This window comes from Oncorhynchus mykiss, chromosome 28, assembly GCF_057628025.1.
Source record: "Oncorhynchus mykiss isolate SJ-2025 chromosome 28, ASM5762802v1, whole genome shotgun sequence".
Classification (NCBI taxonomy): domain Eukaryota; kingdom Metazoa; phylum Chordata; class Actinopteri; order Salmoniformes; family Salmonidae; genus Oncorhynchus; species Oncorhynchus mykiss.
The window spans coordinates 30,179,954-30,207,916 of NC_143049.1; the positions used below are offsets into that span (position 1 = coordinate 30,179,954).

Genomic DNA, 27,963 nt, shown 5'->3' on the forward strand with positions numbered 1-27,963 from the left:
ACCTACTGGTCAAAGCGAAAACATACTTTATGATGGCTTACTGGCAAGTTATAATAATGGTTGCTTTAAAACAATTTGAAGTAACATTCAAAACCAGCTAGTTTTATACATGAGGAACGACAAATGAAGCTAAAAAACGGAGTTAACAACAATCAAATCTACTGTGAAAGAACGCTGATAAACACAGCACAAATAAAATATTGAACTTTTTAGAGGTCAGTTTAAAAGCCAGCGTCTAATGATTACATCCCTGATGGATCAAAAAGGTCAAACTGACAAGTGTTTGACATACATGTACATCATTTGCAATTTATTTGGCGTAAATGAACACTGATTTGCCATTGAACACATACAGGGGTGAAAATGTATAACTCAATGCACAGATAATTAGTGAAGGTCCTGGATGAAGTTTAAAAAAAAATCTGCTTTAAGATTCAAGACATGTATAACTCTCCTCTCTTTCCCTCGCCTGGGAATCAGCATCATAATCTACTTAGTCTTCCAAACACTGTAGGACAAAAATAACACAGGTAAAGTAAAAATACAAAAGTGGGTTTGGTCTCTTAAATAAATTGATAGCATGAATGAGAGAGAGGGGGGGGGGGGTTCTCAGTCATCCAGGAAGTCCTCGTCCAGGTTGACGTCCGAGGTATCAATGTCGTCCAGCTCCATGTTGTCCAGGTCGTCTTCAAGTTCGTCCAGGACCTGGCGAAGTAAACACACAACGTTAACACCTGGCCCATAACACAGCTAATGTATGAACATAACCTGTTGCAATATCAGTACCATCTCGATTTCTTCTCACTGGGTAAAGCGCCTCACCTACTGAACATTTGTCTATTTCTAGGGAGGCTGTTGCCTACCTTGTCCTTCTGTGACTCAGATGAGCTGGGGCTTTCCTCCTCAGGTGCAACCTCAGGCTCTGCCTCCGAGGGGATCACGGCTGCAGCAACTACCGCCGCCAACACGGACGCCATCACGCCTGCGGCCGGCATGGTCTCCTCGCCGCTGTCTTCAGCCTGCTGGTGGACGCACACACACAGACATGAGCAGGACTCCACACAGTACACACCAGGGGTGAGAGATCTGTTTTTTAGCATCTCCCCTGTTTCCATCTTTAATCCAGCCAACATGTGAGGGCTATTCTAGATGTGAAACTCTACTCTTCCACTTCTAGGTCTGTGATATCAAAAACATATTGTCTGTGTAGAACTACAAAGCCTTTAATCAAGTTGGCTACCAATTAGTCTTTGTAGTGGAGGTTTCTGAGAAGAATGAAGACTTACCAGTACCGGTGTAGCGAGGGAGAGTGGAGCTCCTTTGGGCTCGTAGCCCGTGGCCTCCTCTAGTATATTACGTTCTTCATTGGGCTGGAGAAAAGAGACGAGGAATGGGTGTTGTGTGTAACGATAAGACAAAGACAGCAATGCATGAGATAAGGATGGAGAGAGTGGACGACTTCTGTGATGCAAATATGCATCCATAACTATCTTTCAGATTCGAGATGTGAACGTCAGATTATTCACATTTATTAGAGCTCCACCTCCAACCCCCACCACTCACCGTGATGAGAGGGTAGTTGGTGGCGGGCAGGGAGTTGCCCAGGCAGGTCTCACGGAGGAACTGCTCGGCCACGAATGACTCCTTCAGCCCGGGGAACAGGTTCTCATACTCAGTGGGGTCAGCCAGTGACTCAGCCGCCTTCTGGTTGACCTTGGCCAGGCTCTCCCTCCACAGCTTGACCACTCTGGACACCTGGCTAGGTAGGTAAGTGCGGGCCAGGAAGGCCGCCTCGGGCAGCCGGTTCGTCCGGATCAGCAGCTCTAGACAGTGGTCCAGTCTGAGGACAGACAGCCAGACACCAGTGTCAGAGAGAGGTCCAATACACTCCTACTAATCACGTTCTATACTTTCCAAGAGCTTATTTTTGCTCATTGTTAACAGCTACAACAAGGAAGTCCGATGCCTCACTGACATGGATGAAGGAATAGCGCCGGTGACAGCAAGATTCCATTGGTAATACACTGAACAAAAAAACTAAGTGTTCGTCCCATGTTTTATGAGGTGAAATAAAAGATCCCAGAAATGTTCCATACACACAAAGCTTATTTCTCAACTTTTGTGCGCACATTTGTTTACATCCCTGTTAGTGAGCATTTCTCCCGTGTCAAGATAATGCATATCAAGAAGCTGATTAACAGCATGATCATTACACAGGTGCACCTTACGCAATAAAAGGAGAGTCTAAAATGTGCAGTTTTGTCATAGAACACAATACCACAGATGTATTTTGAGGGAGCATGCAATTGGCATGCTGACTGCAGGGATGTCCACCAGAGAATTGAATGTTAATTTCTCTACCATAAGCAGCCTAAGCCGTTGTCTATCAACAATGACAAGCCACCAGGGTCTGACAACTTGGATGGAAAATTACTGAGGATAATAGCATACGATATTGCAACTCCTATTTGCCATATTTTCTATTTAAGCCTACTAGAAAGTGTGTGCCCCCAGGCTTGGAGGGAAGCAAAAGTCATTCCGCTACCTAAGAATAGTAAAGCCCCCTTTAATGGCTCAAATAACTGACAAATCAGCCTGTTACAAACCCGTAGTAAACTTTTGGAAAGAAATGTGTTTGACCAAATACAGTGCTATTTTACAGTAAACAAATTGACAACAGACTTTCAGCACGCTTATAGGGAAGGACATTCAACAAGCACAGCACTTACACAAATTACTGATGATTGGCTAAGAGAAATTGATGATAAATTGTGGAGGCTGTTTTGTTAGACTTCAGTGTGGCTTTTGACATTATCGACAATAGTCTGCTGCTGGAGTTGTAGTTTTATTTAACCTTTTATTTTACAAGTCAGTTAAGAACAAATTCTTATTTACAATGACGGCCTACACTGGTCAAACCCAGACGATTCTGGGCCAATTGTGCGCCGCCCTATGGGACTCCCAATCACGGCCGGTTGTGATACAGCCTGGAATCGAACTAGGGTGTCTGTAGTGACGCCTCTAGTACCGAGATGCAGTGCCTTGAACGCTGTACCACTTGGGAGCCCAAGCCTCTCCAACATAATCTAGGTAGAATCAGGAATTCCCCAGGGCAACTGTCTAGGCCCATTACTTCTTTCAATCTTTACTAATGACATGCCACTGGCTGAGTAAAGCCAGTGTGTCTATATATGCTGATGACTCAACACATGTCTGTTACTAGAGCGACTGAAAGGACTGCAACACTTAACAAAGAGTTGCAATTCGTTTCTGAGTGGATGGCAAGTAATAAGTTAGTCCTAAATATTACTAAAACTAAAAGCATTGTATTTGGGACAAATCACTCACTAAACCCTAAACCTCAACTAAATCTTGCAATAAATAAGGTGGAAATTGAGCAAGTTGAGGAGACTAAACTGTTTGGAGTAACCCTGGATTGTAAACTGTCATGGTCAAAACATATTGATACAACAATAGCTATGATGGGGAGAAGTCTGGCCATAATAAAGTGCTGCTCTAACTTCTTAACCGCACTATCAACAAGGCAGATCCTACAGGCACAAGTTTTGTCGCACCTGGACTACTGTTCAGTCGTGTGGTCAGATACCACAAAAAGGACTATCTCTCCTTGCTCAATGTGGACGAGAGATTGACTTAATCACTGCTTGTATTTATGTGAGGTATTGACATGTTGAATGCACCAAGCTGTCTGTTTGAACTACTGGCTCACAGCACAGACACCCATCATTACCCCACAAGATATGCCACCAGAGGTCTCTTCACAGTCCCCAAATCCAGAACAGACTATTGGAGGTGCACAATACTACAAAAGGCCATGACTACATGGAACTCTATTCCACATCAAGTAACTGATGCAAGCAGTAAAATTATATTTAAAAAACATACAAAAAACACCTTATAGAACAGCGGGGACTGTGAATCAACACAAACAAAGGCACAGGCACACAATAACATACGCACTATACACACATGATCACATGGATTTTGTACTGTAGATCTGTGATAGTGGTGGAGCCTGAGGGCACACAGCGTGTTGTGAAACCTGTGAATGTATTCTAATGTTTATCTATGCATAGTCACTTCACTCCCACCTACATATACAGATTACCTCAACTAACCTGTACCCCCACACACTGACTCGGTACCGGTGCCAAGTGTATATAACCTCGTTATTGTTAGTGTGTGACTTGTTATTTTAGTCAACTTGGTAAATATTTATTTTCTTAACCCGTCTTCAACACTGTTGGTTAAGGGCTTGTATAGTAGGCATTTCACAGTAAAGTCTACACTTGTATTCGGCGCATGTGACATAACGTTTGATTTGATTTAATGTTGTAAATTTTATAAACTGCATTAATTTCGCTGGACCCCAGGAAGAGTAGCTGCAATGGGAATCCAAAATAAATACAACATTGTTTTAGAGAATTTAGCAGTACGGCCAACCGGCCTCACAACCGCAGACCAGGTGTTACACCGCCAGCCCAGGACCTCCACATCCGGCTTCTTCACCTGCAGGATCATCTGTGGGGGAGGGGTGCTGAGGAGCATTTCTGTCTGTAATAAAGCCCTTTTGTTGGGAAAAACTCATTCTGATTGGCTGGGCCTGGCTCCACAGTGGGTGGGCCTATGCCCTCCAAGTCCCAGTCATGCCCAGTCATGTGAAATCCATAGATTAGGGCCTAATGAATGTATTTCAATTAACTTAATTCCTCATATGAACTGTAACTCAGTAAAAACGTTAATTGTTCTATGTTGCGTTTATATTTTTGTTCAATGTAAATCACATGATGTGCTCCATCCACATGCCTGTTCCCCTCTTCTGTACTCACTTCCCCTGCAGGAAGTAGGTCATGAATGCCACGTTGTTCTTGCCGTCCCGCTCAGCGCCCTCGGCCAGCTTGCCCACCATGGCGGCGTTGCCCGAGGCGGTGGCCAGCAGCAGCAGGCCACCGTAGTCCTGGGCGTGATGAAGGCACTCCTGGGCCAGGCTAAACTGGCACTTACTGATGGCCAGCTCTGCCAGCTGCTTCCACTTCTGCTCCGACTGCCACCAGAGAAAACAACGGTTCTAATGTTTACATTCACGTTATACAGTACTGCCAGTTAGACGGATATCGTAGGAAGTTGAATCCTCACTTCAAGCTAAAACAATTACATAGTTAAGCATTGTTTAGTGCAGCTTAGCTGAAGGACGGTTAATTAATTTAAACAACACAGTCCATTCAGATCTAAATCTATCTATTTAGTCTAATTGACTAAATAGATTTAAACCTAGAAGATAGTCTTCAGTATTGAATAACTAATTGTAGAATGACTGACATATATTCATCTTTAGTCTTTGAACTCTTGTAGTGTGTGCAGTGGTCTCTCCATAGCCTATTGTACAGTAGGTCTCACCTCTGCCTCCACAGCCAGCTGATAGGCCATCTTCAGCTCCCCCAGCTGCAGGGCAAGCTCAAACCTGTGCTCTGAGTCTGATGACACGGCCAGAGCCTGCTGCTTGAAGCCCTGGATGACCAACAAGAACATATCAGTAAACATTGTAACATTTCATGCAAAGACACAGTCAGTTCACACAACAGCAGCCACATACAATTTTTGTTTTGAAATGGAGAGCCCAGAAACGCTAGCATCCCATAGTCTAGCTAGAATTCCCGTTGCACCCCGGCTCCACCATAGGTTCAAAATACTAAATTTTACTTCATCTATTCGCCCCACTTCCTCTGTGAACTGGAAGTTTCTGACCTGTTTCTCCAGGAAGTGTGCTACGCGGGTCCTCTGCTCCTTGGGGATGGTGGGCAGCACTTTGTCGGCCATGCCAAAGTCCCGGCGCATCACAGCTGTCTGGTACTCCAGCACAGACACCAGTAGGGAGTAGCTGACGATGTTCAGTTCCTTGTCACCCAGGTACAGGCGGTCGTCCTTGGGGATGTAGCCCAGGAGGTACATGGTTCTACGGATGGAGCAGATAGACCATATGTAATAGGGATTTAAAAGGGAACTGATCACACTTTGAGATGGCGTTCTAGGACTGGTTTCCAATGCACAGATAAAGCCTAGTTGTCGACTAAAAAGTATGCTGAATGAAGGAAGATCTTTTCATAGGAAGATCTTTTTAGTCCAGGACTAGGCTTAACGTGTAACTGACAGCGTTTTAGCAACGTGAAATCTGATACAAATCTGTTCATATACACCAGGGAAGAATATGATGCCCCCTTATTTATTGGACATTTTCTGAGCACTTTCATAGAATGTTTGGGAATGACGTAGAGTAAGGCATTTGGGAAAATTCTACAGCGATATATAGTGATAAAGTGTCCGTGCGTTTGGACAATTAATAGACATCGCAGGAAATAAAACCTAATAAAGATGTCGGCCTTGTCCTGGACCAGACTCTACACAGACCGATGCGCCATAGACAATCAGAACTACAATAGGCGTGTATGCAAATAAGCCATATGGGCCTGCCATCATTCACTTTCAACTGGACTGTGTGTTTACAGGCAGTAGGGCCTGCCATCACTCACTTTCAACTGGACTGTGTGTTTACAGGCAGTAGGGCCTGCCATCACTCACTTTCAACTGGACTGTGTGTTTACAGGCAGTAGGGCCTGCCATCACTCACTTTCAACTGGACTGTGTGTTTACAGGCAGTAGGGCCTGCCATCACTCACTTTCAACTGGACTGTGTGTTTACAGGCAGTAGGGCCTGCCATCACTCACTTTCAACTGGACTGTGTGTTTACAGGCAGTAGGGCCTGCCATCACTCACTTTCAACTGGACTGTGTGTTTACAGGCAGTAGGGCCTGCCATCACTCACTTTCAACTGGACTGTGTGTTTACAGGCAGTAGGGCCTGCCATCACTCACTTTCAACTGGACTGTGTGTTTACAGGCAGTAGGGCCTGCCATCACTCACTTTCAACTGGACTGTGTGTTTACAGGCAGTAGGGCCTGCCATCACTCACTTTCAACTGGACTGTGTGTTTACAGGCAGTAGGGCCTGCCATCACTCACTTTCAACTGGACTGTGTGTTTACAGGCAGTAGGGCCTGCCATCACTCACTTTCAACTGGACTGTGTGTTTACAGGCAGTAGGGCCTGCCATCACTCACTTTCAACCGGACTGTGTGTTTACAGGCAGTAGCAACAGTGCGACTTTAGACCATTAGATCATTAAAAAGCATTCGCACAAGCCACAAAATAGACCTCAATGGGTTTCTGCAGTAATGTAAATACCAGGAGTCCTCTTATATTTGGGAACTTTACAGTCCTATTGATCAAACCACCACAAACAGGTAGGCTCTCTTCCTCCCTAAAATCAACAACAAAAGTTAGCCAGAGCCAGATGAGCTCAAATCTAGAGTGACAAACCCTCTTCTTCAGCTTAAAGTTGGCCGTCAAAATTGCACTGATAAACGATGGGGAAAAGTAGCTTGCCCTTCTGCAGCTTGCCTGCCAATGCATGCTTGTCCCAACCCACATTTTGCCAATTGAATGGGAACTGCCTGCCAGCCCATTTGATCAATGCCAAATACATGATTGACAACTAAGAGATATTCATTCTGTGGAGAATAGTTGTTCAAGGTCAGCATAGCTAGCAAAGCAATTCACATTTCTTGCTAGCTAACCAAATGACACCTGCATCTTTAGCTGTAGCCACCGAAAAACGGTGAGGGGGAAAAGTCAGTCACTCACCCACTTGTCCAATGACATGACATCCTCCCAGCAGCTAGCTAACTAACATTGGTCTCTGTATTTTTAGCTTCCTAAATAGATACGCTAGCCTATTAGGCATGTTATGACTGACTTGTGATCATTGCCCTTGCTAGTTTGATTATATTGACATTCCCAGCCTTAGTTACATTCATTCGCTTTTGTCCCAAAAAATGTAGTAATTGAAAGTGAAACAGTGCATCCCGAGTGGGTGGAGGCAGCAAACAATGTACCAGGCCATCTATAATTTATAACCTGATAGGAATGTATTGGTGAATTATATCAATCATGTTCTGAACAACATCCATCTATTCTGCAAACTGTCTTACTGTACGTCTTGGAAGTTTTTGTTGGTTTTGTAGCATAAACTGGGAATGAGATATTTTTGGCTGATATGACTGTCTGTAGTAGTTAAAACGCTGTCAGTTCCACTAATCTCTGTCCAGAACAAAAAAATACACTTAGGTTGTTGAGTAAGTTAGTGGCCCCCCCCCCCCCCCCCCCCCGTTTATTCAGTTCAGTTATTTGTTGGATAGTCTTGTTGTAGAATGAATGTCAATGTAGCCCAAGCACATATGCTGCTTTCAACACAAAAGGACTTGACTAATTCAAATGTTGCCCTAAAGAGGACAATAGTGGGGACTTTTGGCTTCACATTAGCTGACATAACACAAACATTTAGCCTATTTAGCAAATTTACAGAGGTTATTGTTTCTGGTCTTATACCCCCAACACCAGTGCTTACACAGCCAGCAAGACAGGGGTCGCACTCAAAGCAGCACTAAGCTCCACGTATTCTTCAACTCCAGTCTCTTACTCCTGGATCGTATTCACTATGAACCAAACAGAGAGGGACCTACCTCAATTTGCCCAATAAGAAATATTTGTTTTCTGTTGAAAAATGTATTGCTACTCTGTGCTCTAATAAATATAACCCTGGTTCGCCGTACCTGTCCAGGTGAGCGATGGTGACAATCTCTCCCCCCACAAAGTAGTTGAGTCTGTTGACAGAGCTGGTGTAGATGAAGCAGTCTCCCACCCATAGGCCTGTCTTCACCACCTCCTGGATCTCCCCCTGGACCTGGAGGATCAAAACAGACACAAAATGGCCGACAGATTAGGGAGGAGGAAGGGAGGTGGGTGTTCACTGGTGTTATGTTGTCGATGGCACCAGAGTATTTGCCTGTCACACACACACACCTCAAAGGCGTCTTCGATGCCATCCTCGGTCACTCCCTCGTTGTTCTCTTGGGAGGCGGCTACTTTCTCTGACAGGTAGCGCAGGATGAAGAAGGAATCCTCTGTGGCTATACACACCAACTCCCCTGAGTCTGACCAGAAGATCTACAAACAGAGAGAGAGGGAAAGAGAGAGGAGGATGCAGTGTTATCTCATGCTTCGCTTACGGTCCTGATGTCATGATGATGAAAACATTAATGTCATATGCACATTTCTATCAATACGATACTGGGTAGAAAAGCAAACATTCACCGAAACAGACCCTTGTACATGCTAGGATGCTCCTGTACATATCTATATTCTGATAAAGATGCTATTTTCTCAACAGTACTCACATGTTTGGGCTGGATCTCGACGCGGCGGATCAGCTCTGTGTTTTCCCAGTCATAGAAGGCCAGACCGTTCACTGACCTGACGCCTAGCAAAAAGCCTCCATAGATACCTGCAGGGAAATTTATATCAGGCTCATATTCATTGGGCACCAGTTGGAAGAAAACATACTGAAACACATATGGACTACCTGGATCTGTCCAATAAGAACGTTCATTTCATTTTCTGTTTTCATTACCTGGCGGGTTCCATCAAAACTGTCATAATTTGTTTGCAGTATCTTTGTTCACACTACTAACTACCTGGGCCGGCCTTCTTCCACTTACCTTCAGCACCAAAGTCTGGCTTGAAAGACTTCTTCTCCTTGAAGTTCTTGAAGATTTTGACCACACTGTTGCTTTCCCTGATGGCATACCTATGACAAGACAGACCATGGACATTTGTGAGTGACAGAAAGTAATCATCCATTCTTGGAAGAAGAAAATAAAATCACATACTTTGATTTGTTATTAAATTAAATTATATAAAGCTAAATCCCAATTGCTGTGAATGAATTGTAGGGGTGTGTGTGATGGACTCACTCGGAGGAGTCGTGTGCCCAGACAAACTCCTGCGCTGAGCCGAAGCTCTTGTTCCTCAGGGCCATAGCAGTGTAGATGATGTACTCTCCGTCGCCACACACCACAACAAACCTGACAACACAAACAACAATGCATATGGATTAGAGAGGGGCTCTGTTTTCTAACAAATTAGTTTTTTTTTAATATAACATTTGAAAACAGCTTTGCCTTTAAAGGTGTGGCACACAAATACGCAGTTGTTGTGCAAGACATTTGAATATATTCCCTAAATAGCTGACACGGGAGTCCAATGCAGTGCGGACTGACCTTCCGTTGGGGTTGTGCTGGATGGTCTGGGGGTAGATCTCACAGCTGCCCATGTCTTTGACGGCCAGCGGCAGCCTCTCTCCATCCTTGATCTCCGTGTCGCCCATGGCCTTCAGGTTTGCCTGCTGCACCTCCGAGTGCTTGGCCCAGATGATCTTCCCACTGGTGTCCATGGACATGGCTGGCTCCTCACGCCCCAGCTACAGATCACAGGAGAGGATGGAATAAAGTACCGAGGCTTTCAGCAGAGGAGATGTCACTGAGTAGTTGTTTCAACATAGAAAGGTAGTTAAAGAGTACGTGTGCAATATGTACAAACAGAAATTCTATCAAACACAGTGGAAACCCATCAGTGTGAAAATATATATATTTTTCTTGAGTTTGACTCTTATGCACAAATATATAGTCATTGACGTTTCTATTGAACACCTTGATGATGATGCTGCCTTCGTCGTAGCCCAGCGCCACGTTGTTGGAGCCTCTCAGGCCACACACACACCACACGCGCTCCATGCCGTAGTTCAGCGTGCTCTCCAGACGGTATGTACTCGAGTGCCAGATACGCACAGTGCCTAAGGAACCAGAGAATGGATTTTTTAAAATATTTTTTTGACTTGTGTGCATGTTTTTATTTAACGTTTGTATTTTTCAATATGTAAAATCATCCAGAGTGGAGCAAATATATCTGCTCACCAACAACAGAATAAGTACTTTCAGAGGATCAGAATATGATAGTGGGTATAAGGAATTTCCTCACCGTCCTCTGAGCCTGTGATGATGATAGGCAGCTCAGGGTGAAAGCTGACACACGACACATTCTGGGCGTGGCCCTCCAGGGTCTGCACACACGTCTTGTTCTGATGGGAGGAAATAAAGAGAGAGAGAGTGATACTCTGCTACAAACATCTACAATACATATTTTTTCTTGGTGAGAGACAAGGGGATGAGAATGGTCAGCAAGACTAAAATAGTCATGCGCAAACACAGTCCACTAACCCCGCCTCCATTGAGTAGGTGAGGCACAGGACAGCACTCACCCTTAGGAACGCAGTAGTGAATGGATGCTTTGCATGGTGTCTTACTGCATTTACTACTGAGTTACACAGAATTTGGCCATGCTCATCTACATATAAATCTGAATCTACTACAGTAGAATGTCATTTCACTGCTTGTTATAATCTGAGTGTGGCTACATTGTTTCATCCCACCTCTGTCTTACCTGGTAGTCCCAAATCTTGACCAGACGGTCATCAGCACCTGATATGAGGTATGGCTTGTCCCCTCCGCTGTAGTAGTCAATGCAGTTGACTCCTTTCTCATGGCCCTCAAGGGTGAAGTTAGGAGAGGAGGAGCCCAGCTGCCACACCTGGGATAAGACAGACCATGTGTCAGAAAAAAACAACTCACACAAACATCGACACCCTATGGTTGTTGTAAGCACACAACTTTTGTTAAGCAGTCATCACACACACACACACACAGTGTCTGGTGTTACCTTGATGGTTCTGTCCAGAGAAGCACTGGCAAACTGGTTGTTGTCTTTAGGATTGATGACGATCTGCATGACGTAGTGGGTGTGGCCCTCAAACACCTGACTGCAAGACCACTTCTTCTCCCAGTCCCACAGCTTGATTAGCATGTCGTCTGGACACACACAGGAAGTAACAGTCACTTAATATCATACTTGTGTGACAGAGAATGAGTTTGACACAAGTATAAAAAGACGGGAGTCAAAAAAAGAAAAAGAAGAGTTACTGATTGCGCACCACTGCTTGTGAGGATGTAGGGCTGGGTGGGATGCACGGCGATACAGCGGATGTAGTCAGAGTGGGCCTCAAACATGTGGACCCTCTCCAGGGTGTTGTAGTTGAACACACGGATCTGCATGTCATCCTACAGAGAGGAAGGAGGAAAGACATTGCAAATGCAGTGAGCACGTAATCTCCATTCTACAAGTCAACACAAAGTGGTGGAAGATAAGATAGACCATCAGTAGTTCTCGTTTCTCATTAGATGCTTGTCCTGAATTTTAAATCAGCATCACTCACCGCTCCGGTTATGACCCAGTTCTTCCTGGCTACAAACTTCGATGCTCTCACTGGAAGGTCACACACTTCGAAGGTCTTCACCAAGGTCTGGATTGGAGATATTTACAAATCGTACATTTTAATTGCATATACGTTTCGCTTTGAGTTGTTTATCTCCATGGTGCAAGTACTCAACATCAAACTGGAACCGTGTGTGTTTGTTTACCTGTGTTTCGTGGTTCCAGACACAGACACTACCATTGTACAGGCTGGCCAGCATCCACGGCTCGGTCGGGTGGAGGTCCACGCTCTTCACACGGTCTGACCGGGCTGTCAGCTTCCGCTTGATGTCCAGCCTGAGAGGCTGTGAGACAGATGAGATGCTGTCAAGTCAATCCAAATAAACTGACAGAGCAGTGCACAGTGTACTGATCTGGGATGTAATCATTAGTCCAAACAGTTGCAATTTGCAACGAAAACTAAAGTCTATATTGGACAAATTCAGGTAGGCCCCTCCACGTTTCATTCCGTTTGCTTCTATTAAAGAAACGTTTTGCAACAGAATCGGCTTAATGAATACACCCCAGATTGCAGATCATAGCTAGTTTGCAAGCTAACGTTAGCTAATGGTGATAAAACTCTAGCTAGTACACAATTACTAATCCTTCCAAAATCCCCAAAAATGTAAACACAGCACAGTAGCTAGCAATGCAGCTTCCGTACCATCAAATACAAATATTTGACATGCAAAATGTAGAGATGGCTAGCTAGATAAATATTGACTACAATATTGGATATTGATTACTGCATTGTTGGGTTTAGAGCGTGTAAAAAGGGCATTTCACTGGAATTATGCATGTGACATTAAACTTGAAACTGCTCACGCGTAACGGTAGTAGGGAAATGTGGTATGTACTGTAGCTAGCTAACGTTAACTAGCATAATTAACTAGCTACAAGAACAAGAGCATCATTGCCAAAGGATAGCGAGACAAAAGGCTTCTTAACAGCTTCTACCCCTAAGCCACAAGACTCCTGAACAGCTAATCAAATGGCTAACCATTTTTACACTGCTGCTACTCTGATTATTATTCATGCATAGTCACTTTACCTCTATCTACATGTACAGTACCAGTAAAAAGTTTGGACACACCTAATCATTCAAGGGTTTTTCTTTATTTTTACTATTTTCTACATTGTATAATAATAGTGAAGAAGTCAACACTATGAAATAACATGTTTATAACATAACATGTTTAATCATGTAGTTGAAACCAAAAAAGTGTTAAACAAATCAAAATATATGTTATATTTGACATTCTTCAAAGTAGCCAGCCTTTGCCTTGATGACAGCTTTGCACACTCTAGGCATTCTCTCAACCAGCTTCATGAGATAGTCACCTGGAATGCATTTCAATTAACAGGTGTGCCTTGTTAAAAGTTAATTTGTGGAATTTCTTTCCTTCTTTTAATGTGTTTGAGCCAATCAGTTGTGCTGCGACAAGGTAGGGTTGGTATACAGAAGATAGCCCTATTTGGCAAAAGACCAAGTCCATATTATGGCAAGAACAGCTCAAATAAGCAAAGAGAAACTTTGAAAGTTTCTTCAAGTGAAGTTGCAAAAACCATCAAGCGCTATGATGAAACTGTGTCTCATGAGGAACACCACAGGAAAGAAAGACCCAGAGTTACCTCTGCTGCAGAGGATAAGTTCATTAGAGTTAACTGCACCTCAGATTGCAGCCCAAATAAATGTGTCAGAGTTCAAGTAGCAGACACATTTCAACATCAACTGTTCAGAGGAGACTGCGTGAATCAGGCCTTCATGGTCAAATTGCTGCAAAGAAACCACTACTAAAGGACACCAATAAGAAGACTTGCTTGGGCCAAGAAATACAAGCAATGGCCATTAGACCGGTGAAAATCTGTCCTTTGGTCTAATGAGTTCAAATTTTAGATTTTTGATTCCCACTGCCGTGTCTTTGTGAGATGCAGAGTAGGTGAACGGATGATCTCATGGAGAAGGTGTGATGGTGCTTTGCTGGTTACAGTATCATTGATTTGTTTAGAATTCAAGACACACTTATCCAGCATAGCTACCACAGCATTCTGCAGCGATGTGCCATCCCATCTGGTTTGCGCTTAGTGGGCCTAACAATTGTTTTTCAACAGGACAATGACCCAACACACCTCCAGGCTGTGTAAGGGCTATTTGACCAAGGAGAGTAATGGAGTGCTGCATCAGATGACTTGGCCTCCACAATCAGCCGACCTCAACCCAATTGAGATGGTTTGGGATGACTTGGACCGCAGAGTGAAGGAAAAGCAGCCAACAAGTGTTCAGCATATGTGGGAACTCCTTCAAGACTGTTGGAAAACCATTCCAGGTGAAGCTGGTTGAGAGAATGCCAAGAGTGTGCCAAGCTGTCATCAAGGCAAAATATATTTTGATTTGTTCAACAAATGTCACTGTAAGGTGAAATACCTTCTGTATTCAGAGCATGTGACAAATACAATTTGATTTGACTTGATTATCCTTGCTACTTAGATAGCTAGTTAGCAAGTGTTTGGCTAGCTATCATCATTCCCAAAATATAATAATGCATTGGAATAGTTTAGACACAAGGACGAACAGCACTACCGCACCTGCTGTCTCGACCTCTGAATTCTCGGCAATTAAATGCAAACTGACATTTACTCCTGATATAACTTACTGACCTGTTGCACCCTCTACAACCAATGTGATTATTATTATTTGACACTGCTGGTCATCTATGAACACCATATACTCCTATAATCTCCACCCGGTACAGCCAGAAGAGGCCACCCCTCAGAGCCTGGTTCCTCTCTAGGTTTTTTCCTAGGTTTCTGCCTTTCTTGGGAGTTTTTCCTAGCCACCGTGCTTCTACATCTGCATTACTTGCTGTTTGGGGTTTTAGGCTGGGTTTATGTATAGCACTCTGACATCTGCTGATGTAAAAATGGCTTTATAAATACAATTGACTACCGTTAGTAGGTGGACAAATTGTGAGCTAACTGACTAGCAACAGGCCTAGCTTGTTTTGCTAGCTATCGTTACCTTAGCTAGCCTTAGTTAGCATGGCTAGCATGTCTCAATCACTATCTTTACTGACATAAACTGGTCACATGTCACCAAACATTACAATTCAGACTACATATCTGTACGTAATATATAACTTTCAACATCGAATGTAAACTTGTCTCACCATGTTTTATCCCTGGATTGTCTCTCTTTATGTGAATGAATTACGAATAATTACAGTCGGTGCTGCGTTTTCTGTGGACTGACTGTCGAGTAGTGACGTGGAACCCATGAAACTTCCTGAAACTGCGTGCGATGCTAATCGATGACGTGTGGTTTGGGGTCGTGGCACTTTTTCCAAGGTCCACTGCTGTAGTTTAGCTATAACTTTGTTAAAATCACTATTTCGAACATAGCATATACATGTTGTGCACATTAAGATGTTTCTGCAGTTTATAAACATGTTCAGACGGTTATTTCCCGAACTAAATTAATCACTGTGATGGCCCAAATTCCAGTATACTTGCTGCATTTGCCCAACTGTAACTCATCTTTGTAAGACTGGTGTTCAGTCCAGGGTAGAAAGCATACCCACTAGTTTATGTTCCTAATCCTATATGGTTTAGGAGTCTTCACTGTGTATCAGCTATGGCCATATGGAATTGTCTTTGACCAGGTAGTAGTTTCTCAAAGTTGTTTATGCCAGCTGGGACCAGCAAGCTATGGTCCCTCTTGTGTCAGGGCTTTTTCTGCTTGGGGGACCGCTCACATTAAAACTAGAACTGTAAAACTGACTCCGTTGTAAATGAACTATCTCAGCACATCCCTCAGACTGACGCTGGCCAAAGACACAGAGGTTAAGAAACACTGGGCTATACAAATGAGTCTAATAAATGATCAGCCGTGGGACGTTTAGCAATAATAGTGGGTTGCCATGATCAACTTTGAGAGGTTTTAGGCTAACACATGACGGATTCATTTCTATGAAAAGACTGACAACATTGTATTAGAGTTATGGAAGATTTGCCCAACAAAAACAACATACGTAAGGCTAAAAAGAGGGAACAATAAACAATGCTTTATTCAGATTTGCTTGTGTTATGATATGAGTTTGAAACAGTAAGACAAAAGAAAGTGTTGAATCCAGTAACTTATATCCAGATGTCCTTTATTATTTTTTTCTTAATGTTTAAACACCTACAAGCAGACTATGTCCTCACAGGTCAGTTTCTGTGAATTCAGATAATACATCTAAAGTGTCTGAGGTCATATATTACTTTTTGTATTGGGAGCTTGGGCTGCCATCTTCCTCAACTTATCTCATTCCCTTTGAAGAAACAGGATAGGTCTAGGTCTAGTCCTGGTCGATCAGTGCAAATGAAGGAAAGAATCATTGAGATGCTACCTTGGAATGGCGTTCTCCTGTCAGTCTGTAAAATAAGCTGCACATCCACTTATATCCTGCAGGGGGCGATATATCTATGCTGTTCATCAGCTCCTGAAGAAGGTGCAACATTTCGATAACATTCAGATACAGTAGAAGTGACATGTTCTCTGTCATGCACAGTATGGAATAATTTCAGGTCCACATTAATATTTCTAAATGGCAATGTTAAGGATAGAGATGCTATACTGCCATTGCTTATACAGTATAACTATTATGAACATGATTGTTCCAGTGCTTCCACCCACGTTTGGCATTTTCCCCCTTCTGGGCACATATATTGTTTCAATATCTCTCTATAAAGGAAAACACATTTGTAAAACAAAAGGGAAATGCTATTATCCAAGGGCTGAGGACAGGAAAATAAGTAATCAATGAAGTAGAAAAATAGAAGAAGAAGAAGAAACAGAAAAGGAAAATGAGGATTAGATGGAATGATCTGAGATTATGTATTTCTTTTTATTTCTTTGCCACATTTTTATCAGTTTTACTTTAGTGCTTTATAGGATGCATGTTTTGGAATAATTGTATTCTGTGTAGGCTTCATTATTTTCACTCTGTCAATTAGGTTAGTATTGTGGAGTAACTACAATGTTATGAATCTATTTTAGATTAATCTTTCTGTTAATACTGCTGAAGATAGTATCTAAATGTAATATGTAGTAGACCTGCATATTGGCACTCTATATAGTTACAATACAGCATATTGGCACTCTATACAGTTACAATACAGCATATTGGCACTCTATACAGTTACAATACAGTATATTGGCACTCTATACAGTTACAATACAGCATATTGGCACTCTATACAGTTACAATACAGCATATTGGCACTCTATACAGTTACAATACAGCATATTGGCACTCTATACAGTTACAATACAGTATATTGGCACTCTATACAGTTACAATACAGCATATTGGCACACTATACAGTTACAATACAGCATATTGGCACTATATACAGTTACAATACAGCATATTGGCACTCTATACAGTTACAATACAGCATATTGGCACTCTATACAGTTACAATACAGCATATTGGCACTCTATACAGTTACAATACAGCATTTTGGCACTCTATACAGTTACAATACAGCATATTGGCACTCTATACAGTTACAATACAGCATATTGGCACACTAAACAGTTACAATACAGCATATTGGCACACTAAACAGTTACAATACAGCATATTGGCACACTAAATAGTTACAATACAGCACATTGGCACACTAAATAGTTACAATACAGCATATTGGCACTCTGTACAGTTGTAATACAGCATATTGGCGTGGTAGTGCACACTGTACAGGCACTAGTATGTATGTGATAATAAAATACATTTGACATTTTTTCTCATCCTTCTTTGCAGATGGATGGAAGAATATTATACTGTATATACCATAGTGGTAATCCATGGAGATAATGGAGAAAATAATCATCCTCAGTGCTTTCATGTATCCTCAAAGTTATCACTGCTCTCCAACTGATTTGCCATTGAAGTCTGCTGGCGTGTTGGTTCTGTTGAATGGTTAACCTTTGGCTGAATCATATATGAAGTGTCCCAGTCTCTTTATATATCAGCCAAGGCTGAGGGCAGAGTTCTATTGCTAAAATAGTCGAATGCTATGGCTATAGGGGGGAAGAGACGCCAGATGGCCAGTCCGCTCCTGATCCTTTTGGCTTTAATGAGAGAACATATATGGCAAAATCACTGGTAAGACGATATTGGTGCCATTTTTTGTATCATTCTATGTTCTACCTCACTGACTGCCCTGGTAGTGTCCACACCTGTAAGCCATCCATCAAAATTAGTCATTTAAAAAAAAACTTTCCTCATCTCAACCCATAATTCTCATTGCCTCAACGTAACGCGATACTCACATCACCCTGTCTTTTATGTTTGTGCTCATCGTCATGGTGAAGTTTCTATGGCAGAGATTTAGCGATTCTAGCAGACAAGACAACTGGGTGAGAGTATGTAGTGTATGAGAGGATATCAGAGACACCCAGACACCTACAATCACTAAATTACCGTTTAGGAAAATGAAATTAAAGCATTATCATCACCTCTCCAAGGATTATTGGTCTTATCTACACAGTACCTACAGTGCCTTCTGAAAGTATTCATGACCATTGACTTATTCCACATTTTGTTGTTACATCCTGAATTCAAAATGGATGAAATAGTTTCTCACCCATCTACACACAATACCCCATAATGACAAAGTGAAAACATGTTTTTAGAAATATATTGAAAATGAAATTGTCACGGTTGTCATCTGGAGATAGAGAGGAGGACCAAGATGCGGCGTGGTAAGTGTTCATCATTTTAATGGGAAAACGGAACACTACAAAACAACAAAGTGACAACCGTGAAGCTAATGAATAATCCTGCTGACACAAACACTACACATAGACAATCACCCACAACCCACAATGACAAAACAGGCTACCTAAATATGGTTCCCAATCAGAGACAACGACTAACACCTGCCTCTGATTGAGAACCATATCAGGCCAAACACAGAAACAGACAAACTAGACATACAACATAGAATGCCCACTCAGATCACACCCTGACCAAACAAAACCTAGAATCATACAAAGCAAACTATGGTCAGGGCGTGACAGTACCCCCCCCCCCCAAGGTGCGGACTCAGCTCAGGACAGGCGGGCGGCTCTGGCAGCGCTGGACAGGCGGGAGACTCTGGCGGCTCAGGACAGGAGGAAGGTTCTGCCAGCACTGGAGAGGAGGAAGCACCTGTAGGCAGAAGACGGAGAGACAGCCTGGTGTGCAGGCGCACTGGAGCTCTTGAGCACCGAGCCTGCCCAACCTTACCTGGTTGCATGCTCCCGGTAGCCAGGCCAGTGTGGCGAGGTGGAATAGCCCGCACTGGGCTGTGCTGGCGAACCGGGGACACCATGCGTAAGGCTGGTGCCATGTACGCCGGCCCAAGGAGACGCACTGGAGACCAGATGCGTAGAGCCGGCTTCATGGCACCTGGCTCAATGCCCACTCTAGCCCAGCCGATAGGAGGAGCTGGAATGTACCGCACCGGGCTATGCACCCGCACCGGGGACACCGTGCGCTCCACAGCATAACACGGTGCCTGCCCGGTCCCTCTGGCTCTCCGGTAAGCATGGGGAGTTGGCGCAGGTCTCCTACCTGGCTTCGTGTGCCTCCTCCCAATACATTTTTGGGGTTGACTCTCGGGCTTCCAACCACGCCGCCGTGCTTCCTCCTCATACCAGCGCCTCTCCGCCTTCGCTGCCTCCAGCTCTGCTTTGGGGCGGCGATATTCCCCTGGCTGTGCCCAGGGTCCTTTTCCGTCCAACTCGTCCTCCCATGTCCATGAGTCTTGTGATGCTGGCGCTGGCCGCTGGCTGCTGCTGCTGCTAATGTTACAAGTGCCCTTCCAAGAAGCCTCAAGGTCATTGGACACAGATTAAATGAAGTCAAATCATGTTATATGTACAGTATCTCTGATTGGACTGATCATGTCAATATCTTACTTTCAAAGTCTTAGCTAGCAGTCATCATCATGAATCAAGTCAATAATCTACTGGCAAATCCTTTTTAATTCTTGTCATATGAAGAGAAATAATGAAAATAAATTATAGATAACACGAATAGGTGCTCATCGGCCATTGGACATAAAAATTACACAAGTTGGAAATCGCAAATTCAACAATGAGTCGTTCGGAAGGAATCAGTGGCTAACTGCAAGCATTGCAAAGCAACCACTAACGTTAGCCTTATTCCATTCAATGGCGTGACTGTGTGTTTTTTACCGAGTTCCCACCATAAATCCAGAGAATGCCAGACTTCAATGACAAAGTCTGATGACAAAATTCGCTCACAAAGGACTGCTGCGCTACCTTCACAAGGTGAGTCCAAAAATGTCTTGTTTGCTGCTGCATAAACGATGCAATATGCAAGGGATATATGTATACTGTAGCTAAGAAAGTAATGCTAAGTGTATGTTGTGTAGTAAGCTGTTAGTAGACCATGTGCTTCACCATAATAATTTGGTCTATTTTCACCAACGCAGTATTGTAAACACATCGTTCGTGGCCCGGTGTGTGCTTGTTTGCCAACTTTTTTCTACTGCTTTGACATTGCTACTGGTAGTAGTGGTGGCACTTGGCTTGCAAATTCAGCACACGCAACATTCTATAATAGAATTGTGTTATTTGACGAGTCAAATTAAAAGATGATTTAACATGACGTGTATCTTTTTTGACAGGCAAAGAACCGAACGACATTCAATGTGCCTCACCCTAATAATTTGGTCTATTTTCACCTACTGTTCTGAATTGGTGGTGCACATGGTGGTGCACATGTAGCCTATATTCTGTTTTAGAGAAATGTAATCATCGAATATTGTAAGAGCTTTCATTGTCTGTTTATATGCCTCCTTTATTTACCCTACAGTTCTGACTTGTTGTACAGGGAGTACACTGTAAGAAAGGCCCATGTTCGGAATCCTATCTGTGTATATTTCAAAAGTGCTGAACAAATAGTTATATTGACTGTTGACCACGCATCAAGGCCATCAGACTGCTACACAGCAATCACTAACTCAGAGGCTGCTGCCTACATAGAGACTCAAATCACTGGTCACTTTAATAAATGGATCACTAGTCACTTTAAACAATGCTACTTAATAAAATGTTTACATACCCTACATTACTCATCTCATATGTATATACTGTACTCTATACCATCTATTGGATTTGTTGTTGTTGTATTATATGTCGTCCCCTTATGCCATAGTTTGTACATCTCAATTTTCATAAGAAACTACATTTGTTTAAGCAAGTCAGCCATATCAGCTATGTTTTTTAAAAGGCAATTAATGAGGCTGAATTTACTATTTTGCTGCCAGACAAGGCTCTGCTGAAAGCCAGGTGTAGCGGTGGTAAGGTGTTGGGACTCTGCTGTTGGGACAGCTTTATGTAGGCCCTCACAGTTTGTGGGCACCGTTTGTCACAGTTATAGTGGCTTTGCTGGCATGCATCCCACCTTCTTTTTTTTTTGCCCCACCAAGATTTACATGCTAAAATCGCCAGTGCAGCTGACTAAGCAAAGTAAAAAGGTATGAGAAGGCTAGTGATGATAACTGTTTGATAGATTGCTTAATGGGCTGCTCATTGAATGATTGATTATGTAAACCAGAATTTGTGGGAATAGACCACGTAAAGCACTTTGTGATAACTGTTGGGCTTTATAGATTAAAATGTATTGATTTGATTGGTTTAGCCAAAATGAGTGATTACCTTTTTTTCTTCTCTCTCCATGTCTGTCTGTCTCCAGAGGTCTATCTGTCACTGGGATTGGGAAAGGGTACTTTTAAAATCCCTCGGGATGATCAAAGGTAAGAGTGGATTTTTTTAGACACAAAGAGACAAACTGTGTATTTTTTCAATTAATTTTTTTACATTCAATTTCATGAATCCAACAAATAATCCACTTGTCTTTTTCATATCCAGTTTTCCTGGTTACGTGATCACTGCATCTTCATACATTTATTTGTACTATTTACTTCACTCTTTTCTATACAGATTTTTCATTTCTTTATGTATCCTAAAATGTAGCATCCAAGGTTTGTGTGTTTGAATTCATTTCACTGCTTCTCTCATGGCCCAAATATGAGTTGACTTTACACTGTAACCTTCCTCGGTAGTGGTCAAGCTTACCACCAGTTATCAGTCCGGTGCATCATCAGAGACTGAGGCACTAATCACAAAGCCTACCACACCTACTGCAGTGCAAATGCATACACACACACATATAACATGTTCATCAATTGAGCACAGAGTTACAGTACAGTGATGAACAGTTGTTTTCCTTTTTGTTACATCTCCCCTGTTGTGGATAGTTTGAGTGGGGCAATGTAACAGTCTTGATGGAATTAAATGTAAAAGGATGGATGGAAATAAGGAAGAATGGATGGATGAGCAGACAGATGATTACAATAGGGGTTCTCTGTCACAGGCTCGGGTCATGTTCATGTCTGTCTTGCCCTCTCAGGCCGGGTGCGCCGTTCTGTTGTTCCAGTGCTGGTTTAGGTTTTCTGGAAAGCCTGCTTGCACACAACTCCACAAACTCTCAGCTCCTGCAGAGAGAACAGAAGGTAAAATTATGTTCCATCGAGAGAGTGAACAGGATTTCTAATACATCCCTTTGATTCATTATTTATTTGTTTGTGCAGAGAGAGACAAATAAATCATTATCATCATTAATTGAGGTAAACAGCTGTGAAGACATCAAAAATGGTTGCAGTAAATCAATCTCCTCTGTGGAGAATAACCATACGCAAAGCACTTGTACTTGCAGTTATATTTCTAACCACCAGAGGCCGCGGTTGTTCAGTGATCCGGGGTTTAGTGACTCCAGGGAGCCGCTTTGCTAATGAATAATTTAATGGCCAAAGATTGCGAACATCTGTTGTAATCACTGTGACTCAATAAGTTGGCAGTCAAATGCCTTTTATTTAGCTTTAATGACAATAATCATAGCAATGAAAATCGGTAATGACAAGGTAATGAAGTCATTGTAGAGGTCAGTAAATGTACTAATGTTTGTGTATGAGTTGACCAGAGGTGCACTATAAAAGGGCCAATTCTCTGAAGGGTCCTTAGACTCAAATCCTATCCACAAAGTTTCTGAATTTAATCATGCAGTATTTCCCCCGGTGGTTCATGTTTTCTTCAAATCTTGTTTATGAGGTTATCAAAGCCAGAAACCAGCTATATTTGAACAAAGCTGAATCATACAAAAACCATGCAAGTTTTCATCTCTGCTATTTTTTTCTATAGCCTATCCATCTATATCATTTAAAAAAAAAATGTATCACCTGATCTGAGATATGTTGTGACAAAAAGTGAAATCAGGAACTGAGGAAGTAGACTTGCATTCAAATGACATGAATAGACTCTCTTACCAAATAAAGCTTATCTCCCTCCACCCAATGGGTCCAGCCTCGGCCCTCCTTCTCTCCCTTCTGAACACACACCAGCTTGTCCCCCTCCCATGAGATAGTTGTCTACATGAAGAGAGGAGACACCATTATGCATCCTACTGTCAGTAAGGAGCATGACCCACCCACCCACCCACACACACACACACACACACACACACACACACACACAGGGTGCATGACCATATGTAGAACAACTTACAGGGAACACACATGCAGACAGAAGCTTGCAAACAAACACACTTTTCTCAGCAGAGCAAAAATAACTTCTGTCGAGTTTACCATTACAAGATGGAGAAAATAATATGCTAAAGGACTTGAACGAGATCTTCTTCCCATGTTGTTGAAGTCACCAAGTTTCACGTTTTTTTTGTCACATGCACAGGATACAGCAGGTGTAAAACAGAACAGTGAAATGCTTAAGTTGAGGAGTTGCGAGCTCTTTCCCAACAATGCACAATAAAAGGTAATAATACCGATAAAAATGAAAAAAATAGAAAAGAGAAACATGAGAATGCAGGTCAGTGCAGTGCCTGTACCGTTATCACAACCAGCTACTCCACAGAGAGTCAAACATTTTGATATGACCACTTTACCCATCAGCATTTTCAAAACACTACACCAAGTCAGTTCATATTCATACCAACAGGAGCATTCCAGTGCTAAATCATTCTGACTAATATATATATATACACACACACACACACACAATACTGACCAGATATTATACACACCAGCTCTTTCATGACATAAGCAAGTCAGGTGTTAATTGTAAATAGTCATAAAGGTATAGTAAATAATTTATGAATTGGACTCACAAATGGTAAATTAGAATATTAAATAGTTATCCCAGTGGTCAATAACAGATTACGTCATTTCATTCCCTGATTGTAGCCTACTCGCAGCAGCGCACAAGGTGATGGCTAACATGCTGACCACACAGCTGGCGTTAGTGTTGGGAGCGTTGCAAACTAAATGTATACATACATGTTATTCAATCATTTGATCCAAACTCGGTTCTATTTTTGACGCTTGGCTCGCTGCAAGTCCCATCTCTCACACCCCCTGATTGGTTTTTAGGAACATATACCCACGTCAGTGATTGAAAAAGAACTGAGGTCCACACTCCAGTCCAATTGGTGGTGGTAATGAACCTTAAAGTTGGTTGCCAACTGCCATATCAAGTCCACAGAAGAAGAAGACGACTGAAGGAGGAGAGATTACTGGAAACGAACTAGGTTTCCCCTTTTATCTGTGGATTAATTGTCGGAGTAGAGAACACACAATTTTGTGTGACTCTAAATTGGTTACATTTCTAAAAACAGGACGTTGTTAATATCAGGTAAAATAACAACCCAATGTTTATATCACAGGACAAATTAGCTAGCAACAGCAAGCTAAATGACCATGAATGTTTCATGTGTTTTGACCTGTCGCCAAATTAATATATCTGGTTCAAAGTTCAACCTGGTTGTCCTGATCGCGTCTGGTGTGGATAGATAAAATCAACATGCGCACGATGCCGCACTTGCGTGCCCGATCTAGTCAGCATGTAATTGGCTTGGAAAGTAATTTGCCTACAAATTTACAAGGGCAGTTCGTTTTGAGGCGAAGAATAAGCAGATCAAAATCAATTCTCAGAGATCCCGACTAGCCTTCTAACATTGTCCTCCATAGCCGGATTCACTCCGAGGCCGACCTTAACTGTACGGACTTGGATATGTTTCCTTTCACTCTGTCCTTTTAAGCAGTTCCAGCAACTATGGTGGGTGCTCAACCAGGCTACCTTAGTGCAACTCGGCTTGGCCCTATAGGCATAAGTGTTCTCCAGCACTCCAGTGGGTATAATTTGTGGAATGTTGCAACAGGAATCCGTTCCAAAAACGTTGTAAATAAGTTTGCCAACAAACAACGCATACAAAGTTGTATAGTGGCAGAATAAGATACCGGGTAGGGAGTGGGCCATTTAATTACGTTTTTCACTCACCACGTTTATTCAAAAAATGTCTGTCCTCACTCTGGTACCCTGTGGACAAACATTAAGAATAAGCTACGTGGCGAGTTGATGCCTAATCGGCAGCTAGTTAGCTAGGTGAAGTGATCATGCTACTTTGTATGCGTTTTTTGTTGGCAACCTTGTACTTTACGAAGTTTTTGGAACAGATTCCTGTTGGAACGTTCCACAAATTATACCCACCCTCTTTAGCCGTATTCAACTGATTCCATCTGAAGCAGCAATCTACCGTTTCCCCCCTCAGTGTCAACTCAAGGCCCATTGTATTCACAGTTGTAATTCAATCATGTGTGGGTAAGCACATAGACTGCCATTTGAATCTGAGAGGGCATTTGGTTGATCAAATCATACTGAGACATCACATTTACTCTTTGTTCTCATGCAGTCTATATCCAGAAAGATGTTTTGTCCAAATAAAAAATACTTACCATGCATTTTCTGTCATCAACCCCTGACAGATCCTCCTCAAACTCCTTGCCAACATGGAAATCCATGTTGTAGTTCTTAAAGGTACTGAGGGTCTTGATGACCATGTGATCACCATCAACACTGATGTCTTTGTCAGTCTTCAACAAGTTGGCAATTTTCCTAATGGCAACATTTACATCTGTGTGATGGATGTGTACCCAAGGAAAGGAGAGAGAGAGTTTAATACTAATGACCAGAGAGGCTCCCCAAACATCACACTCATTCTCTTCTACCCCTTAAAAAAAAAATGCTTTAAGTGAGAAGTAGGCACTATTCAGTAGGATCCAACATATAACTGGATCCAACTCAGTAAATTCTGTCCTCTTTTTGGGCATCCTTTGAAAATGTTTTATTTTATTTTTTAAACTAACATTTTGTAGAGGATTCAAAATGACAACCAATATGTCAGTAACTGTACGTATCTACTAGTGCTCATAAACCAATTTTCAGCTATAGCCCTCTATTTGTCAGTATATTCAGTGTGGTAATGTTAGCTATAAGCCTGGTTTAGGTTTTGATTGATGCCTAGAGCCCAAATATTGACCGCAGTGCCAGTATCTTCGAAGAATCATCTACGTTCGAGTCCCCGCACACCACAACTCCATGAAAGATGCTGGAACAACTCACCGAGGGCTTTCATGTACTCCTCAAAGTTGTCATTGGAGATCATTTTCCAATACCCATTCAGGTCAACTGGCATATTGTCTGTGTGTTTCTAGTTTCCTTATTTCCAGTAAAAAGGGTAAAGGAGATACGATATCGCTGTTTACTTGCAATCGAATGTCGGACCGCTGTCCATACCTCCAATTTTAACCAGAACCACTTTAATCCAATTACTTTTTTGAAGAATTGGAACTCCGCTAATTCATTCCCTTCCTCTGTCGCTGATCCACTACCTCATCTCACCCCTAATCCAACCTATGCGTCCCTGTCCAAACTGTGCATTTGGGTGAAGAGCCAACACCAATTAACAATTAACGCATGAGCTATTTTGAGAGTGCTTACTTGAAAGTACTTCTCGCTGTTGTGGGCGACTGCTCTGACAGCTCTGAGTCACCCAGTGTGACATCAAATGGAGAAGGATATAGAATGGGTAATGAAGAGCTCAATGTGTTCTGCCAGAATAGAGGCACCTGCTTACATTGAGAGGAAGAATAGAGATGCAAAATCGGTCTCCTGCTGATTCACATTCAGAGAAAGACAACAAGAATTGCTTCAAATATTTAGGCTACTTATTTATTCTTCACCACGTGGCATTATTTATTATGACAAAGTAAATAAAATGGAAAATCCATCTGTTCCATGAGAGGTGCCTAGCCTTATGGGGCGGCAGGTAGCCTACTGGTTAGAGCGTTGGACTAGTAACCCATAGGTTGCAAGATTGAATCCCTGAGCTGACAAGGCAAAAATGTGTTATTCTGCCCCTGAACAGGCAGTTAACCCACTGTTCCTAGGCAGTCATTGAAAATAAGAATTTGTTCTTAACTGACTTGCCTAGTTAAATAAAGGTCAAATAAATGGGGGCCCTAAGTGATATTTGGTTGGTGCCACCCACTCTTGGCAATGGATACTTTTCCCACTGGGCACACACTAGTTGAATACACGTTGTTTCCACATTTCAATGAAATTACGTTGAACCAACAGAATATACAATGAATTAACGACTGTGCCAGTGTGTTTTTTGTAGTGGTAAAGTACATTTTCTGCAATTCAAAACGTTGCAGTTTTAAAACTAATTTCATGCAATTCTCCTAATTTTGCCATGGGGCGGAGAGAAAAT

General features: G+C 42.5%; 2 protein-coding genes and 1 long non-coding RNA gene across 4 annotated transcripts; 1 reads left to right on the forward strand and 2 right to left on the reverse strand.

The window, feature by feature from the left end:
• Positions 1 to 282: 282 nt before the first annotated feature.
• copb2 (coat protein complex I subunit beta 2) lies at positions 283 to 15,579 on the reverse strand. 2 transcript variants are annotated; one of them, XM_021589768.3, is made up of 21 exons: positions 15,447 to 15,579; positions 12,447 to 12,584; positions 12,242 to 12,328; positions 11,960 to 12,086; positions 11,689 to 11,837; positions 11,413 to 11,559; positions 10,951 to 11,050; positions 10,623 to 10,765; positions 10,194 to 10,393; positions 9,888 to 9,998; positions 9,633 to 9,721; positions 9,312 to 9,418; positions 8,938 to 9,081; positions 8,688 to 8,818; positions 5,767 to 5,974; positions 5,419 to 5,529; positions 4,851 to 5,065; positions 1,564 to 1,840; positions 1,287 to 1,370; positions 864 to 1,022; positions 283 to 705 (listed from the first exon to the last, which is right to left on the reverse strand). In XM_021589768.3, the coding sequence occupies exons 1-21, from the start codon at positions 15,447 to 15,449 to the stop codon at positions 610 to 612; spliced, it is 2,826 nt and encodes a 941-aa protein (XP_021445443.2). In that variant the 5' UTR covers positions 15,450 to 15,579; the 3' UTR covers positions 283 to 609. The 2 variants fall into 2 exon arrangements, with proteins under 2 accessions (XP_021445443.2, XP_021445444.2); XM_021589769.3 differs by having other exon boundaries at positions 864 to 1,019; positions 15,447 to 15,574.
• LOC149970822 (uncharacterized) lies at positions 884 to 4,771 on the forward strand. The gene is made up of 2 exons (XR_016492741.1): positions 884 to 2,785; positions 3,681 to 4,771. It is a non-coding gene; the product is annotated as an uncharacterized LOC149970822 (long non-coding RNA).
• Positions 15,580 to 22,107: 6,528 nt separating the features above from the next.
• LOC110508887 (retinol-binding protein 1) lies at positions 22,108 to 27,105 on the reverse strand. The gene is made up of 4 exons (XM_021589779.3): positions 26,811 to 27,105; positions 26,144 to 26,322; positions 23,666 to 23,767; positions 22,108 to 22,837 (listed from the first exon to the last, which is right to left on the reverse strand). The coding sequence occupies exons 1-4, from the start codon at positions 26,881 to 26,883 to the stop codon at positions 22,787 to 22,789; spliced, it is 405 nt and encodes a 134-aa protein (XP_021445454.1). The 5' UTR covers positions 26,884 to 27,105; the 3' UTR covers positions 22,108 to 22,786.
• Between the last annotated feature and the right edge of the window lie 858 nt (positions 27,106 to 27,963).

Bases quoted from the DNA above. Each gene is read 5' to 3' on its own strand.
- copb2 (XM_021589768.3), bottom strand. The intron at 11,838-11,959 runs GTGCGCAATCAG...GTGTGTGTCCAG, and splicing joins CTACATCCTCACAAGCAGTG to ACGACATGCTAATCAAGCTG. The intron at 5,975-8,687 runs GTACGGCGAACC...CTCCATCCGTAG, and splicing joins ACCATCGCTCACCTGGACAG to AACCATGTACCTCCTGGGCT.
- LOC110508887 (XM_021589779.3), bottom strand. From the start codon at position 26,883: ATGCCAGTTGACCTGAATGGGTATTGGAAAATGATCTCCAATGACAAC. The intron at 23,768-26,143 runs GTAAGTATTTTT...CTCTTCATGTAG, and splicing joins TTGATGACAGAAAATGCATG to ACAACTATCTCATGGGAGGG. The intron at 22,838-23,665 runs GTAAGAGAGTCT...TTCTCTCTGCAG, and splicing joins AGGGAGATAAGCTTTATTTG to GAGCTGAGAGTTTGTGGAGT.